This window comes from Coenobita brevimanus, chromosome 2, assembly GCF_032717465.1.
Source record: "Coenobita brevimanus isolate Jiangsu-jjx chromosome 2, ASM3271746v2, whole genome shotgun sequence".
Taxonomy (NCBI): domain Eukaryota; kingdom Metazoa; phylum Arthropoda; class Malacostraca; order Decapoda; family Coenobitidae; genus Coenobita; species Coenobita brevimanus.
The window spans coordinates 31721434-31735781 of NC_136955.1; the positions used below are offsets into that span (position 1 = coordinate 31721434).

The following is a 14348-nucleotide window of genomic DNA, read 5'->3' on the forward strand; positions in this document are numbered from 1 at the left end:
ATAGGTGATCTTTCCACCTGAGTGTGTCATGGACTATAACATAAACATGCGCCTCGTGGACCAGTCAGACTCCATGATATCGACGGTAGAGTGTGCCAGGACCACGATGAAGTGGTATAAGAAACTGTTCTTTCACTTGCTAGACATCACTGCTCTGAATTGCCACCACCTTCACGCCATGACAACAGGAGTTCAGGAAACCTTTGAAGGGTTTGTGAGGGAGCTCACAAGACAGATGTTTGCACGTTATGCTGTAGAATGGCCCCAACATCGCATCCGCACTGCCCCTATTGCCCAAACTCCCCTGAGAATATCCGGCCGCCATTTCCCCACTCCTATCCCTCCCCAGCCAAACAGACCTAGGCCCCAACGCAGGTGTCACATGTGTAGCAATTCCCGGGTGAGACTCACGACTCAGAGGAAGGACACCCGCTATGAGTGCGTGGAGTGTGACGTGGGTCTCTGTATTCACCCATGTTTCAGCGAATATCACACGTTGATGCAATTCTGATATGGTGTGAATGCGACAGGACGCTGAAACTATGAAGTAAATGCGACAAACAGACGCTCAGTGAAATTATCAGTCATGTTGATCTCCAAATATTAGTATAAAGTGCATACGGGTATAACATAAGTGCAAAAATTGTATGTAAGTGTATAAATATGCTGTAAGTGGAAACATACATAGGGAGGGTATTATGATGCGATATTCTGTCGCTCAGTACAATAAATACTGCCCGTAATTATGTAATTATTATTATTGGAAATGCTTACGGGTATAATATAAGTTCAAATTATTGTAAGTGCTGAAATATATTCTAAATCGAATATTCATAGCGTGTGTATAGAGATGCGATATCCTGACGCTCAGTGGAATGAATAAGGCACGTAATAATGAAAATAGAAGTCAACAAGTGGAAAAGTGTGTATTATATGTGAAGAATTAGTATATAAGTGTTTGAGTATTATGTTGGTCGAAACATTCATTGCGAGGGTATTTTCATGCGATATTCTCACGCTCACTTGAATAAATAATGCCAGTAAGTATGTACCGTGCAGTATAGGGGTGTAAAAGTGTGTAATGTAAGTGGGAAAGTATAATTGGAGTGAATAAAAAAGTAGAAGATGAAACACGAGTGTTTGAGATTGTGGTTGCTATGTGAATATGCGCTAGCATATCGCTAAATGCCCTCGTAATGAATGTAAATAATTGAAAACATTTACAGTGGTGGAGGAAAGGTTCTATGTAAAGGGAAAAATAATAGGAAAGTGATAAAACAATTGGGTATGTTGAAATACGAGTCATAGCGAGTGCGCTTAGTAAGCTGATGTGCGCTAAACTTATGCTGCATGTCATCATAATGAATGAAAACATCTGAAAACACAAACAGTAGAAATTGGTAAAATGTCATTGAAACAGAAGTATACAAGTAGAAAAAATTATATGTTGACTGATACAAGAAACTTAGCATATAGCATGTTACGACTCGGACCAAACTCGCTATGCTCGCGCAATGGTACAATGCTTATTTTTCATATATATGTGTCTGAAATCCATTATATTGTTACTGTTATTGTTTATTAGTTCAAATTCAATAAATATAGAGGTGTTGTGTGTTGTTTCTCCCAGTATTCCTTATCATAGAAAACGTGAGCGCCTGACACGTCAATAAAAGAATACGATACCTGGCGCGGGAGACCTCACCTGTTCCGACCACTTATAGACCACGGTAAGCCCTTTCTTAGTGATTTTCCTTCGTTTCTCAACCTAAGCGGAAGTTTGAGCCAAAAAAAAATTTTTCCAAAAAGGCTCGGGACTGGGGGATTTCGGAGGTGTGGAAAACCTCGGGACGTGACGAGTTAAAGAGACTGATAGGTTTGCCAGTCATTAACCCATTGGATCCCAGGGTTGCTGCGTGGGGAGTGGCACTGTGTGGGTTCTAAGCATGCCGCCCTCCGCCTACCGGCTCATAGTCACGAAGCTCATAGGTCCCTACCTGGGGGTTCCCTACTTTATAAAGACTTGAAGAATCCCAGTTCTGTCCAGTATTCCGGGACACTGGGCTCCAATGATATATATATATATATATATATATATATATATATATATATATATATATATATATATATATATATATATATATATATATATGATAACAGAACAGAGGAAGGAAAAACAATTGAATTAACAATAATCCATACACCAGATTACTGGTGTCCTCTGTTCATAAAATATCTGTAACAGTTAGACTTGAACAGCTGTGGGTTTAAATTTGGAGGGAAACAACTCTGGGGATGCGAGTTCCAGAGAGATGCAGTTCGGGGAATGAAAGAATTCTGACAGGCAGAAGTTCTGCAATATGGCTGAGTGACATTCCAGTCATCAGCACTACCAGATGCCCGTGTAGCACGAGGGAAGGCATGGAGAAGTGGCACCATGGAAGCAACTTCGTCTGAGCATTTGCCATAAAAATATCTGTAAAATAATGCAAGAGAGGCAACATTCCTTCTTACTTGCAGGGGAGGTAGTTTATTTGTAATGGCAGGCTTTTTAATCATTCTAACAGCTTTGTTCTGAATTTTGTCTAGTTATTTTAATGCAATCTCTCCACATCCATTCGACAAGGGTGAGCAATATTCAGGCTGAGAGCGCACATGACTCTTATAAACTATAGCCAACTGCTCATCAGTGAAGAAGTTACGGTCTCTGTATAATAATCCAAGTTTCTTTGAGGCGGTTTTAGCAAATTATCTAACATGAGAGGTCCAGCTGAGGGCATTGTTAAGTGAGAAGCCAAGAATTTCAATACTTTTGGAGATGGGGATATTAGTAGCACTGAAGGTAATGCACTGAAGGTAATGTAAATTGTATTTAGTTTTACAAGCATTAAATGAGACAAAGTGGTTTCGTCCCCATTCACTGATCGTAGATAGATCTTGATTTATGGAGATGGCTGTACTGAGTTGAGAGGTAGAGATATTAGACTTTGTAAATGGGTGTCTGAATGTGAATGAATTATGTCGTGTTGAGTCATCTGCATATGAGTGGATGGGATTGTGGGTGACAAATAAGAGATCATTAATATGAACAAGGAATAGGGTTGGCGTCAGAACTGACCCCTGTGGCACGCCGGCGTTAACTGAGTGAAAATTGGAATATACATCATCTACTTTTACTCTAATTTTCCTGTCACTAAGATATGAAGAAATCAAAGGAACAAAAGAAGTTAGTCTATAGCAAGGGAGCTTGGACAGCAGGGAACGGTGCCATGCTCTGTTGAAAGCTTTAGAAATATCAAGAGCTACTGCATGCGTTTCACCATGTACATCAATTGATTGATGGATGGTATGAGTTAGGAGATTGACTATGTCAATGATGGATTTTTCGTGGCGAAAACCATATTGTCTATCTCTAATTAAGTTGTTGGATTCAAGATGTTTAACAAAGTGCTTATTAATTAAACTTTCAACAACCTTACCAAGGGAAGATGTGACTGCTATTGGTCTGTAATCAGAGGGGTCAGAGGAACTTCCTTTCTTCGGAATTGGGTGGATATTGGCTTCTTTCCATGAATTTGGGAATAAAGAAGTACGTATGCATAGTCTGAATAATTTAGCTAGAACAGAGGCAAGTTCAGGGGAATACTTTTTCAAAACAATTGGCGGAATTCCATCTGGGTCTGGAGCGTTGTTGGTTGGTAAATTGTCTAGGATGGAGTTTACGTATCTTGTTTGTATTTTAAGTGGGGCAATTTCGGGAGAGTCGAGTCCTAGTACTGGGACATTATGGCTAGTTTCATCTATGGTAGAGTTTCTGGCAAATGTACTGGCAAAAATATCCGCTTTCCCACGCGGGTCATTTGAAATGTTCCCATCTGAAGATTTTAGTGGGGGAATGGATGATGACTTGTTAAAGTTATTATTGAAAGAAGAATTGACCAGAATATTCTATTGTCAGTAGGGTTATTAAGTAGTTAAATATATATATATATATATATATATATATATATATATATATATATATATATATATATATATATACTGTATATTTATATATGTAGATAGATAGATATAAAGATATCTATCTATCTATCTATCTATCTATCTATCTATCTATCTATATATATATGTATATATATATATATATATATATATATATAAATATATATATATATATATTTGTAAGGAAGAAGTAACAAAAGGCAAGGAGAGTGCAAACCGTTCTTTCCAAGAAAAAAAAAAAAAAAAAAAAAAGAGAGTCAAATTCAAGATCCGTTCAATTCGTGATGCCTGGACACACTTCATTTGAAAGACTGGAGATCATAGGAAGTAGGAAGCACAGGCAGAGGGAAGAAGTTCCAGAGTTGACCTGTTGCATAAATGAAGGACTGGGAGTAACGATTAACTCTTGCATTAGAGAGTTGGACAGAAAAGGGATGAGAGTCTGTTGACAGACGGGTGCTATGCGCCCGTCGTAAAGGTGGAGGGACGGAAACAGACAGTTCAGAGGAGCAGTGACCATTAAGTAGCGATAGAAAAGAGATAAAGATGCAACAGTGCAGTGAAGAGACAGCGGCTGAAGGGAGCCATTAAGAGGAGGAGAGTTAATGAGACGAAAAGCCTTTGATGCCACCCTATTGAGAAGAGCTTTATATGGGGAGTCTCCCCACACATGAGAGTTGTACTCTACACAGTGGCGAATAAAACCCTTGTATAACGTAAACACTGTGCAGGGGTAAAGAAGGGACGGATTCTATGAGAGATGTAATACGATCTTTCGAAGATAACTCCGAGGGAAGGAAACCCCAAGTATTTTTAAGGGTGATGCACAATTGAGCTGGATATTTTTAAACATTAGTGGGTGCTCCTGTGGAAGATTTTGTTGGGCTGATAGGTGTAAAAACTGAGTCTTTGATGCATTAAAAACAAGATTACTTTTACCCCAGTCAGAGATACGAGACAAGTCAGACATTGGGTTTGCCATAGCCTCATCCTTTGGCTGTTTAAATAACTGCTGAGAGGGACGTTGCGGGAACCGAATGGAAAGGTGTAGGGTGAAATCATCAGTGTACATGTGGGTAGGGTTAGATGAACAGCTTAGACGGTCATTGATCAATAAGAGGAAGAGAGTTTGTGATGGGACAGAGCCCTGAGGAACACAACAGTTGACAGATCTACTGTAGAAGAACAATGGCCATCTGCAACAGTAGCTACAGAACAACCAGAAAGGAAGCTATAGATGACAACACAGATAGAAGGATAGAAACCATAGGAGGGTAGTTTGGAAATTGATTTATGCCAGACTCGATCGAAAGCCTTTGAGATGGCAAGTGCAATGGCAAAGCTTTCACCAAAGTCCCGAAAGGAGGATGACCAGGAGTCTGAAAGGTAGGTGAGAAGATCGCCAGTGAAGCATCCCTGATGGAACCCATACTGACGATCAGAAAGAAATGTTGTGATAGGAAAGATGCTTTAAAAAATTTCTGTTCAGAAGAGACTCAAAAACTTTTGAGACACAGGATGTTGAAGCAATTGGGCGATAGTTAGAGGGTTGGGAATGGCCACCCTTCTTTGGGACTGGCTGAATGAGAGCAAACTTCCAGCAAGAAGGAAAGGTGCAAGTTGATAGACAAAGGCGAAAGAGTTTACCTAGGCAGAGTGTAAGCACAGAAGCACAGTTCTTGAGGACATCATAAGGGACCCCATCAGGCCCACATGCCTTGTTAGTACTGAGGCCAGAGATGGCAGAAAATACATCAGCTGAATAAATTTTACTGTCAGCCATGAGGAAGTCAGAGGGGAGGAAGTGATAGAAGAACAGCACCGGAATCGTCTAAGGTGGAATTGGAGAAGAAAGTCTGAATGAAGAGATCTGCTTTATCAGTAGAAGAAATGGCTATAGAGCCATCAGAGTAGAAAAGAGGAGGGAAGGATGATGAAGTAAAATTGTTAGAATGATTTTTGGCAAGGTGCCAGAAGAAGCAGGAAGAATTCGAGTTGGAGAGTTGTAAGCATTTAGTACGGATGAAATTATTTTTATCAGAGTGAAGAACAGACTTAGCACGATTCAGGGCAGAAACGAAAAACAGATGAGATTCAGGGGTAGGTTGTCTCCAGTACCTTTTATAGGCCTTCTACTTGTTGTGGACAGCATTAGAATAACCTCTGTAATGTGCAAGGCACACTCAGTTGGCTCCTGCCATGGAAGCAATATTTTATCTATCTATCTATCTATTGCCAGACGCCTCAATCCCGTTTGGGGTGGCCACAAACAAATCGCCTCCAAGTCGCCCTGTCCTCCGCCATTTCACTGCCCTGCTCCTAACTCACACCCCCCTCTCTCATATACCTCTCCACCCCATCCCTCCATCTCATCCTCGGTCTCCCCCTCCCTCTTCCCCCCTCCACCTCACTCACATACACTCTCTTCGTCAGTCTTTCACCCTCCATCCTCTCCACATGGCCAAACCACTTCAGTATATTCCTCATAACGCTTCCTATCACATCCACATCCACACCATAACTCTCCTTTATATCCTCATTCATCAGCCTGTCTCTCCATGTGACTCCACAGGCTCCTCTTAAATAACTCATTTCCACTGCTCTCACTCTTGACTTGTGTCCTTCCAACAACGTCCAAGCTTCACTTCCATACATTAGAGTTGGTATCACAATACTGTCATGTAGTAACTTTTTCACTTCCATGCTCACTTCCCTGTTTCTTATCACTGCTTTCAAAGAACCAGCAATCTTTCTTCCCTGCTGTACCCTTTCAAGCACTTCACCCTCCAAACCTCCATCCTTACTCATCACACTACCCAAGTACTTAAACGTACTCACATTTTCCAATTCCTCTCCATCCAACCTCGCTGTACATTCACTGACTTCACCTCTCTCAAAGACCATCACATTACTCTTCCCTACATTCACCTTTAGATTCCGTTTCTTTCACACTCTCCCAAACTCATCCACCAAGCCTTGCAGCTCCCCTTCGTCTTCACTCAACAACACAGTATCATTTGCAAACAACAGTACAGGGAGTTTCCAGACACTATCCTCTCTCACCAAGGCCACTCCAACATCCACTACCCTACCTTGTACCTCTTTTATTACCCCATCCATGTACAGATTGAACAACCATGGAGACATGACACATCCCTGTTTCAACCCAACTTTCAAAGAGGAAAATTCACTTAGTTCACCATCCACACGCACTGCAGCCTTCGCACCATTGTACATACTCTTCACAGCATTCAACAACTTCCCATCTACTCCATATATTCTTAACACTTTCATGACAGAGAAAATCAAAGAAGTATTGCCTGAGGGCCACCCAATCAGCAGTCCAAAGTGCCACTGTCGACATTTCTTTGGAGGGTCCACAGGGCGTACTGGAGCAATAGGACAGGTTAACGGTAATAAGGTTGTGATCGGAGGAGCCCAATGGTGAAGAAAGATTAACAGTGTATGCAGAAGGATTAGTTGTAAGGAAGAGATCAAGTATGTTGGAACTCTCTCCAAGGCGGTTAGGGATACGGATAGGGTGTTGTACAAGCTGCACTAGGTCATTAAGGATAGAAAAGATGTAAGCTTGTTTACCATGTGGATCTGTGAAAGGAGAGGAGACCCAAAGGTGGTGGTGAACACTGAAGTCGCCTAGAATGAAGTTTCCATGGAAGGGAGAAACGGATAGAATGTGTTCCATTGTAGAAGTAAGATAATCGAAGAATTTCTCATAGTCAGTAGAATTAGGGGATAAGTAAACTTCAAATGTATATTTAGTCAGAATGACAGGAAAGGCGTAGCCAGAGAGTAGAGAATTCAGAAGACTCAAATTCAGGAACACGAGAGCAAGATAAGTCATTGCGTACTTATACACAGTAACCATCTTTGGCATTAAAATGAGTATAGAGAAAGTTGAAGGATAAAGAAAAGTGTTTGCTATCAGTTGCCTCAGACAGCTGAGTGTCAGTTAAGAAGAGAAGGCAATGTTTAGAGGAGGAGAGATGGTGATCAACAGAGGGAAAGTTAGAGGAAAGGCCGCGAATGTTGTAGAAAGAAAGTGAGTCAGACAGTGGTTCCAAGCAGCTCGTTGTGTCGTTACCTGGAGACAAGCGGAGGTTGGGGGCATTTATGGTTCCCCTCCCTGGGGACTCCGAGGCTTGGTTATCAGACACCATTATCTTTAAAAAATTTGAAAAGGAAGTGTTGTTTGTAATATGCATGTAGTTTGGTGTTGACAGTTAGAGAAATTTGTATTGGAGAGCATGCTGGCCTACTCTCTGTGTTACTGAAACACTGAAAAAGTTCAGCAAGGGGGTATGGTCAGGAACTAGTCCCGAGGGCTGATGAAACTGGAACTCAAGCCTTCCCTGTCATCAGCTTTCCATCCACCTTGGGAGTACTGCCCTTCTCGAGTGGTGCTACAATCTCTCTCTCTCTCTCTCTCTCTCTCTCTCTCTCTCTCTCTCTGTCTGTCTGTCTGTCTGTCTGTCTGTCTCTCTGTCTGTCTGTCTCTCTCTCTCTGTTTGTCTGTCTGTCCGTCTGTCTGTCTGTCTGTCTGTCTGTCTCTCTCTCTCCCTCTCTCTCTCTCTCCACTATCAGACTTTTACAACTCACTCTCAGCTGTTTAGCGTCATCTGGCATTGAACAATTAGGGTTGTTCCGACACTCAGAGAGATGATGATGAAGTATTAAGCTCTTTATCCAATGACGTGTTGTACTGATTTATTCATGGCACGTCCAGACGAATTTAATCAGCTCTGGGTAGACATCATGCAGTGTTGGAGCAAGTGATGGTTCCTCATAGTTTGCCATTTCATAGTCTTATCAAAGCTGAATCATATTTAATGGACACTGAAGAATAACATTAAAAGTTACGTGAAAAACTGAAGGGATTAACACTCCTGGTCCTAGGCCTCACTCACACTTGAATAAAATCGTCTGAGGGTAGCTGAAACGGAACATAAATGAGTCGGTCTATGGTGACAGTATTCACACTCTAGGCCTCATATGACTCAGCTGAATAATTTCGTCTGGAAATAGCAGAGTTACACAAAAGAAACTTATCATAGGTCTTGAAGTGCATACACTGAGCATGCAGGTGTTCGTGGTAACAGTATTAACATCCAGGCATTAACACACCCAGGCATTAATACTCTCAGACACTAACACTCCAAGGCATTAATTAATACTTTCAGGCATTAACACTCCCAAGCAGTAATATTCTCAGGCATTAACACTCCCAGACATTAACACTCCCAGACATTAACACTCCCAGACATTAACACTCCCAGACATTAACACTTCGAGGCATTAACACTCTCAGACACTAACACTGCCAGGCATCAACACTCCCAGGGATTAACATTAACAGGCATTAACACTCCCAGGCATTAGCACATAGGCATTAACACTCCCAGGCATTATCACTGAGGCATTAACACTCCCAAGCATTAACAGTAAGACATTAACACTCTCAGGCATTAACAATCAGACATTATTACTTAGGCATTAACACTCCCAGACTTTAAGACTCCCAGGCATTACCATTCTCAGGCATTAACACTTAGGCATGAACACTGTCAGGTATTAACACTTCCAACCATTATCACTCCCAAGCAATAACACTCTCAGGCATTAACACTCTCAGGCATTAACACTCTCAGGCAATAACACTCTCAGCCATCAACACTCAGGCATTAACACTCCCAGGCAGTAGGAATACCTCAAGTTCTTCAGCAGAGCATACACTGGGGATGCAGGTTCCGTAATTTACTGTGCTGCTTAAGTTAATTGCTCCGGCCACGCTCCTCTCTCCTTTCCCGTTCATCTGACCAACAATAGCCCCGACACCGAGACCGTTCCTGGGGTTAAGGCCTGGACCGGTGACGTGGCTGGAGAGTGGGTGGCGAATGTATTTTTGTGGTACTGGTACTGGCTGATGACCGGCAGGTGTGTTGGTGTGCATTCTGTCGGGGAAAGTTTTGCTGAATGCAGAGGTATATAGAAGTAGTTTTTACATTATAAAGTATTAACAAAGATTTTTCTGCCTGTTTCAAAAACGTCCACGTCCTATGATTTTAGAATTTGCAAGATTCTTGAGTACATTACACCCAATCGTTTTATTCAGCATGGAAGCTAAGGGTGCAATAATGCATATTCAGCTCACAATTGGAACCCTGAGTTCCATTTTGAAACAGGTCAGACTCTTGTACAAATTGTTTGCCCAACAGTGTAATTAGAGATCTGAATGTCAATTCTAATGCTGCACATTGTATCATTTTGTATTCTAGGGAAGACTGGAGATTATAAAATATATGTGAGTAAAACTGAGTACCGGCCGTAATAACTCCTGTGCAATCGATAGGCATTAAACTAAATAACATCATATTATTTTTTAACTTACTGCGGCCTTACGACATATTTTTTATATTATTCTTGCTATCTTCCGATGGTTTAACTCAGCTTAGGATACGATTTTCTAACTGGAGGAGTTAGATACAGTGTTCTTTAACACCTTCGCTAGTAGTTGGCGCTTCTAGTCAAACTGTAATCGTCTGTTGTTAAAAGTACCACAATAATTTTTCCTTCATCTTATCTTGAAGTTGTTTAGCTCTTCTTAGACAACGACACATTTCATAATTATATTAGTCAATCTGTCTCAATATTGCTTTAGTCGACTTCTAAAAATGCCTATTACTGAAGGGGTTAGAAATAATATCCAACTCTCGGGTGACTTTATTTTATATATATATATATATATATATATATATATATATATATATATATATATATATATATATATATATATATATATAGCTTATTCTTATTTCCACTAGATTGTTTAAATCGGGTTAGGAGAGACTTTTTGAAAAGGAGGAGTTGAATATCACCCTGGGTAGCTCCATCACATCTAGAGGCTGTGAAGGAGCTAGCAAGAATGAAATGGAAAAATACGCCAGATTGAAGGGGTAAATTTTCATTGATGGACATTTTCTTTATTGAAGAGTATCATGTGGTGTGCTGCTAAATATAATCCTAGCTGTACTAATTGCAGAGACAGCGTTACTCATGACATAAGTCAGGATTTCTCTTGCTTGGACAAAATCTTATGGGGTTCGCGTAGACAAAATTCCCACATGAAATTGTGGTGTTGAAGTGGATGAGCTGAAGTGTTAAGAAAATTATCCTTACTTAATGTGGACACGTGGAGACCATGAAGAATAACAGTTTGATTGGGAGGGAACATACTGTACGTGTGTGAGGAAGACGAGGGGGGGAGACTGAGGATGAGGTAAAGGGATAGGGTGGGGAGGTATAAGAATGAGGTGGGTGTAAGTTGGAGGGACAACAGCCTGACAGGGTGATTTGGAAGCTCTGTGTTCATGGTCATCCCTTCTGGGATGAAGGCGTTTAGGTATAGACACAAAGCAGCAGGAGAGAAAGCGTTATTAATATATATATTTTTTAATCCTTACCATCTTCCCACATATTATCCACTCCAATCAGGCCGTCAACCAAAAATGTTTTAAAGTTTTGGGAGGAGTTCCAGTGATGAAGAGACTGGTGAAGGCTATATGAAACCCCGTCACACCGAAAAAGCTAACTTGAGCCGTAACTCGTCTCGAAACAAGAACAGTATGTAACCGGACTGAAGGGGTAAAGTTTTTCATTGCCAGGATTTTTCTTAATTTAAACATAATCTTCTGGTGTTTGAATAAATAGAATACCCACGCACACCAACCACAACGAAAGCATTAAGTACATTTTATTTATATTGCTTCCTCCAGACGGTTTTACTTAGCCTGAGAAACACCTCTGATGATGGCGAAATTAGATAACAGTTAAAATAAGATTCACTTAACTATCAATACAAGACCAGATACCATTTGCTTCCTTGAGTAATAATCATATAACCAAGTGGGTGCTTGGTGCCTTGATGACTTAAGGCGTTTAAAAAGGACGATAACCAATAAAGATATACATGCGAGTTGTAGCTGGGATTTATTGCTCAGAAACACCCCTCAGGCACGAGCGACGGGCCACTCTTGCCTTAAGTGTCTCTACTAAAGAGCCTAGCCCAGGGTCTCAGCGCTTATGATGAGCCAATAAAAGACTGGATAAGAGGCATATTATAATCAGCTCCTACTATGATAACTCTTCTTTTTTCATGTTACTCGGGGCGCTAACAGACCGCAACAATCAACTTTCGAAGGCTAGAGCTAACACAGCCAATCAAAACACCAACCCCTACAAGTTCAGTCAAATCGTCTGAAGGTAAGTAATCATAAAGTTTAAGTGTTTTTAAGTTCAGTGTCAAAGCATTAAGAAATTGATCGCTTCTTGACGTTGACGCCGTTTATGCTTCTTTCTTGTCACCACCATACAATATTACTTGGCTAAAAAAAAAAAAAAAAAAAAAAAAATCGAGATGATGAGGTCACACCTAGCTTTCACCAGCCCCGTCAGCCTAAGGAAAGTAATTCATTTTATTCTTGCTATCTCCAGACGATTGTCTTCATCTCAGGCAAGATTTTTTTTCTTTTGGAAATTAACGAAGGACATCAGTAAACCACTTTTTTTTTTTTAAGTACCTCTTATTATAAATATAACTGTATTAAGACTACAGGAAAAACTCACAAAATTCATCAACAAAATGAATTGGGTAACCGCCATACTAAAAGAGTATTATGGTGGAGTGAAGAATATGTGGAGGTAAAAAGACTAAAATATATAAGCTCTGCCTCACTCAAGCTATTAACTTCTTCAACTCGAGGACGCCATTTGTATAGTATTCTTGTCGTCAGCAGGCGGTTATATTCTGTGGAGGAGAGCATCCTGGTTGTAAAGAAGATAATGAAGGCCGAATGAAAACTATGCAGTTTTGCACAGTCTCCCGAAAGACACAAAAATCTTCAAAGAATACCATGACTGAAATCCATTACTTTATCGTATTGATCGTATTGAAGAGGTCAGCTTTTTAGCTCTATCCTTGCTATTCCTACTTTTTTTTCTATCCCCTTTAGGTTAACATCGTATTTTATGTCTTTTTCTTGCTCTCCCCAAACGACTATATTTACTTCGGATTTTTTTTCCCCTCCCGAAATGGCGGGTCTCATTAAGTCCTTTACCACCACCAGGCAGTCACCAGGCCATGCGGATGACTTATTCTTTGTTTAACTCAGACCACCATCAGACATTTATAATCGAATTAGGATGATTCTTATGAGGAGACGAGATATATGAAGGCTTTATCTAATCGTTCCAGATCGAAAAGTCTTACCTACACTGAACAAATTCGTCTGAAGTAGGAGGAATTAAATGAAAAAGACGTCACTAGACTGAAGAAATTAAGAACGTCCTCAGCCCTCTCAATCGAGGATTTTTTTTTTCTCCCACCACATGGTCCTGCTCAGTGTAAGAAAATCTTTTGGAGTTGGAGGGATAAGGTACAGACTCATTAGACCTTCATCACTACTCGAAAGCTTTATAAATCCGTCTGGTAGTAACAATAAGCAGAAAAAAATGACGTACCTGATTCAAGAACTTAGCCCCATTAGTCCGAACTTAACCGGACATTTTTATTATGTAAAAAAAAATAATTTGTGGGCATAAACCTCCTGCAGGTAACAAGAACAGAAATAAAACAGCGTTACCCACCTCACCACCACGGCTTGTTTTCTATCCCGATTTTTATTTTCTTTACCTCATTTTCTTTGTTTTTTTGTTTTTTTGCTTCCCAAAGAGATCATTGTAGTGGCGGGTTCCGAATAATCTCCATGAACCCCTTCTCTCCTAGAGAGTTTGTTGAAAAAAAAAATGCCTGGATGTTACAAGAATATTCACTTATTCATAATTCACTTTTTAATTACTCCACCATGAGCATGGACACTTTGGATTAGACTCCTCAGTAAACACGTAAAAAAAAAAAAAAAAAATCATCGGTCGTGGTGGTAATGTTGCCTGAGGGCAACATGACCGAAAACAAGTTACAACTATCTGATGGACGCGGCAGCTCTTGTATTAAACTTTTTACTTTGCTGGGTGCGAGTCATATGATCTATAGAGTGTTAATACTGTACTGTCTACTGTACAATAAACATATGATCTACAACTCAAGTACTGTATTCTAACTAACACCAGACGATTTCATTTAGCAGAGAGTGGGTTACAGACGCCTGAAAATGTTAGTGACTTACGTGAGGGTGACACGGCAATACTTTCCTGCGATGGTGTAGTTGTCGCTCCTGGTGGTGACACACTCATCATAGAACCCCATGTATTCAGTGTAACCAAATATTACGCCATCGCTGCTCTTACCCCAGGAGTCCACCACTGTACGGAGT

General features: G+C 40.5%; 1 protein-coding gene across 1 annotated transcript in view; it reads right to left on the reverse strand.

Moving 5' to 3' along the window:
* The window catches only part of LOC145392073 (nose resistant to fluoxetine protein 6-like), a 199779-nt gene that overhangs the window by 180504 nt on the left and 4927 nt on the right, over window positions 1-14348 (reverse strand). The window contains exon 2 of the mRNA XM_080266532.1: window positions 14202-14337. Within this exon, the coding sequence (XP_080122658.1) occupies window positions 14202-14337 (136 nt within the window). The remainder of the gene's footprint in view (window positions 1-14201; window positions 14338-14348) is intronic.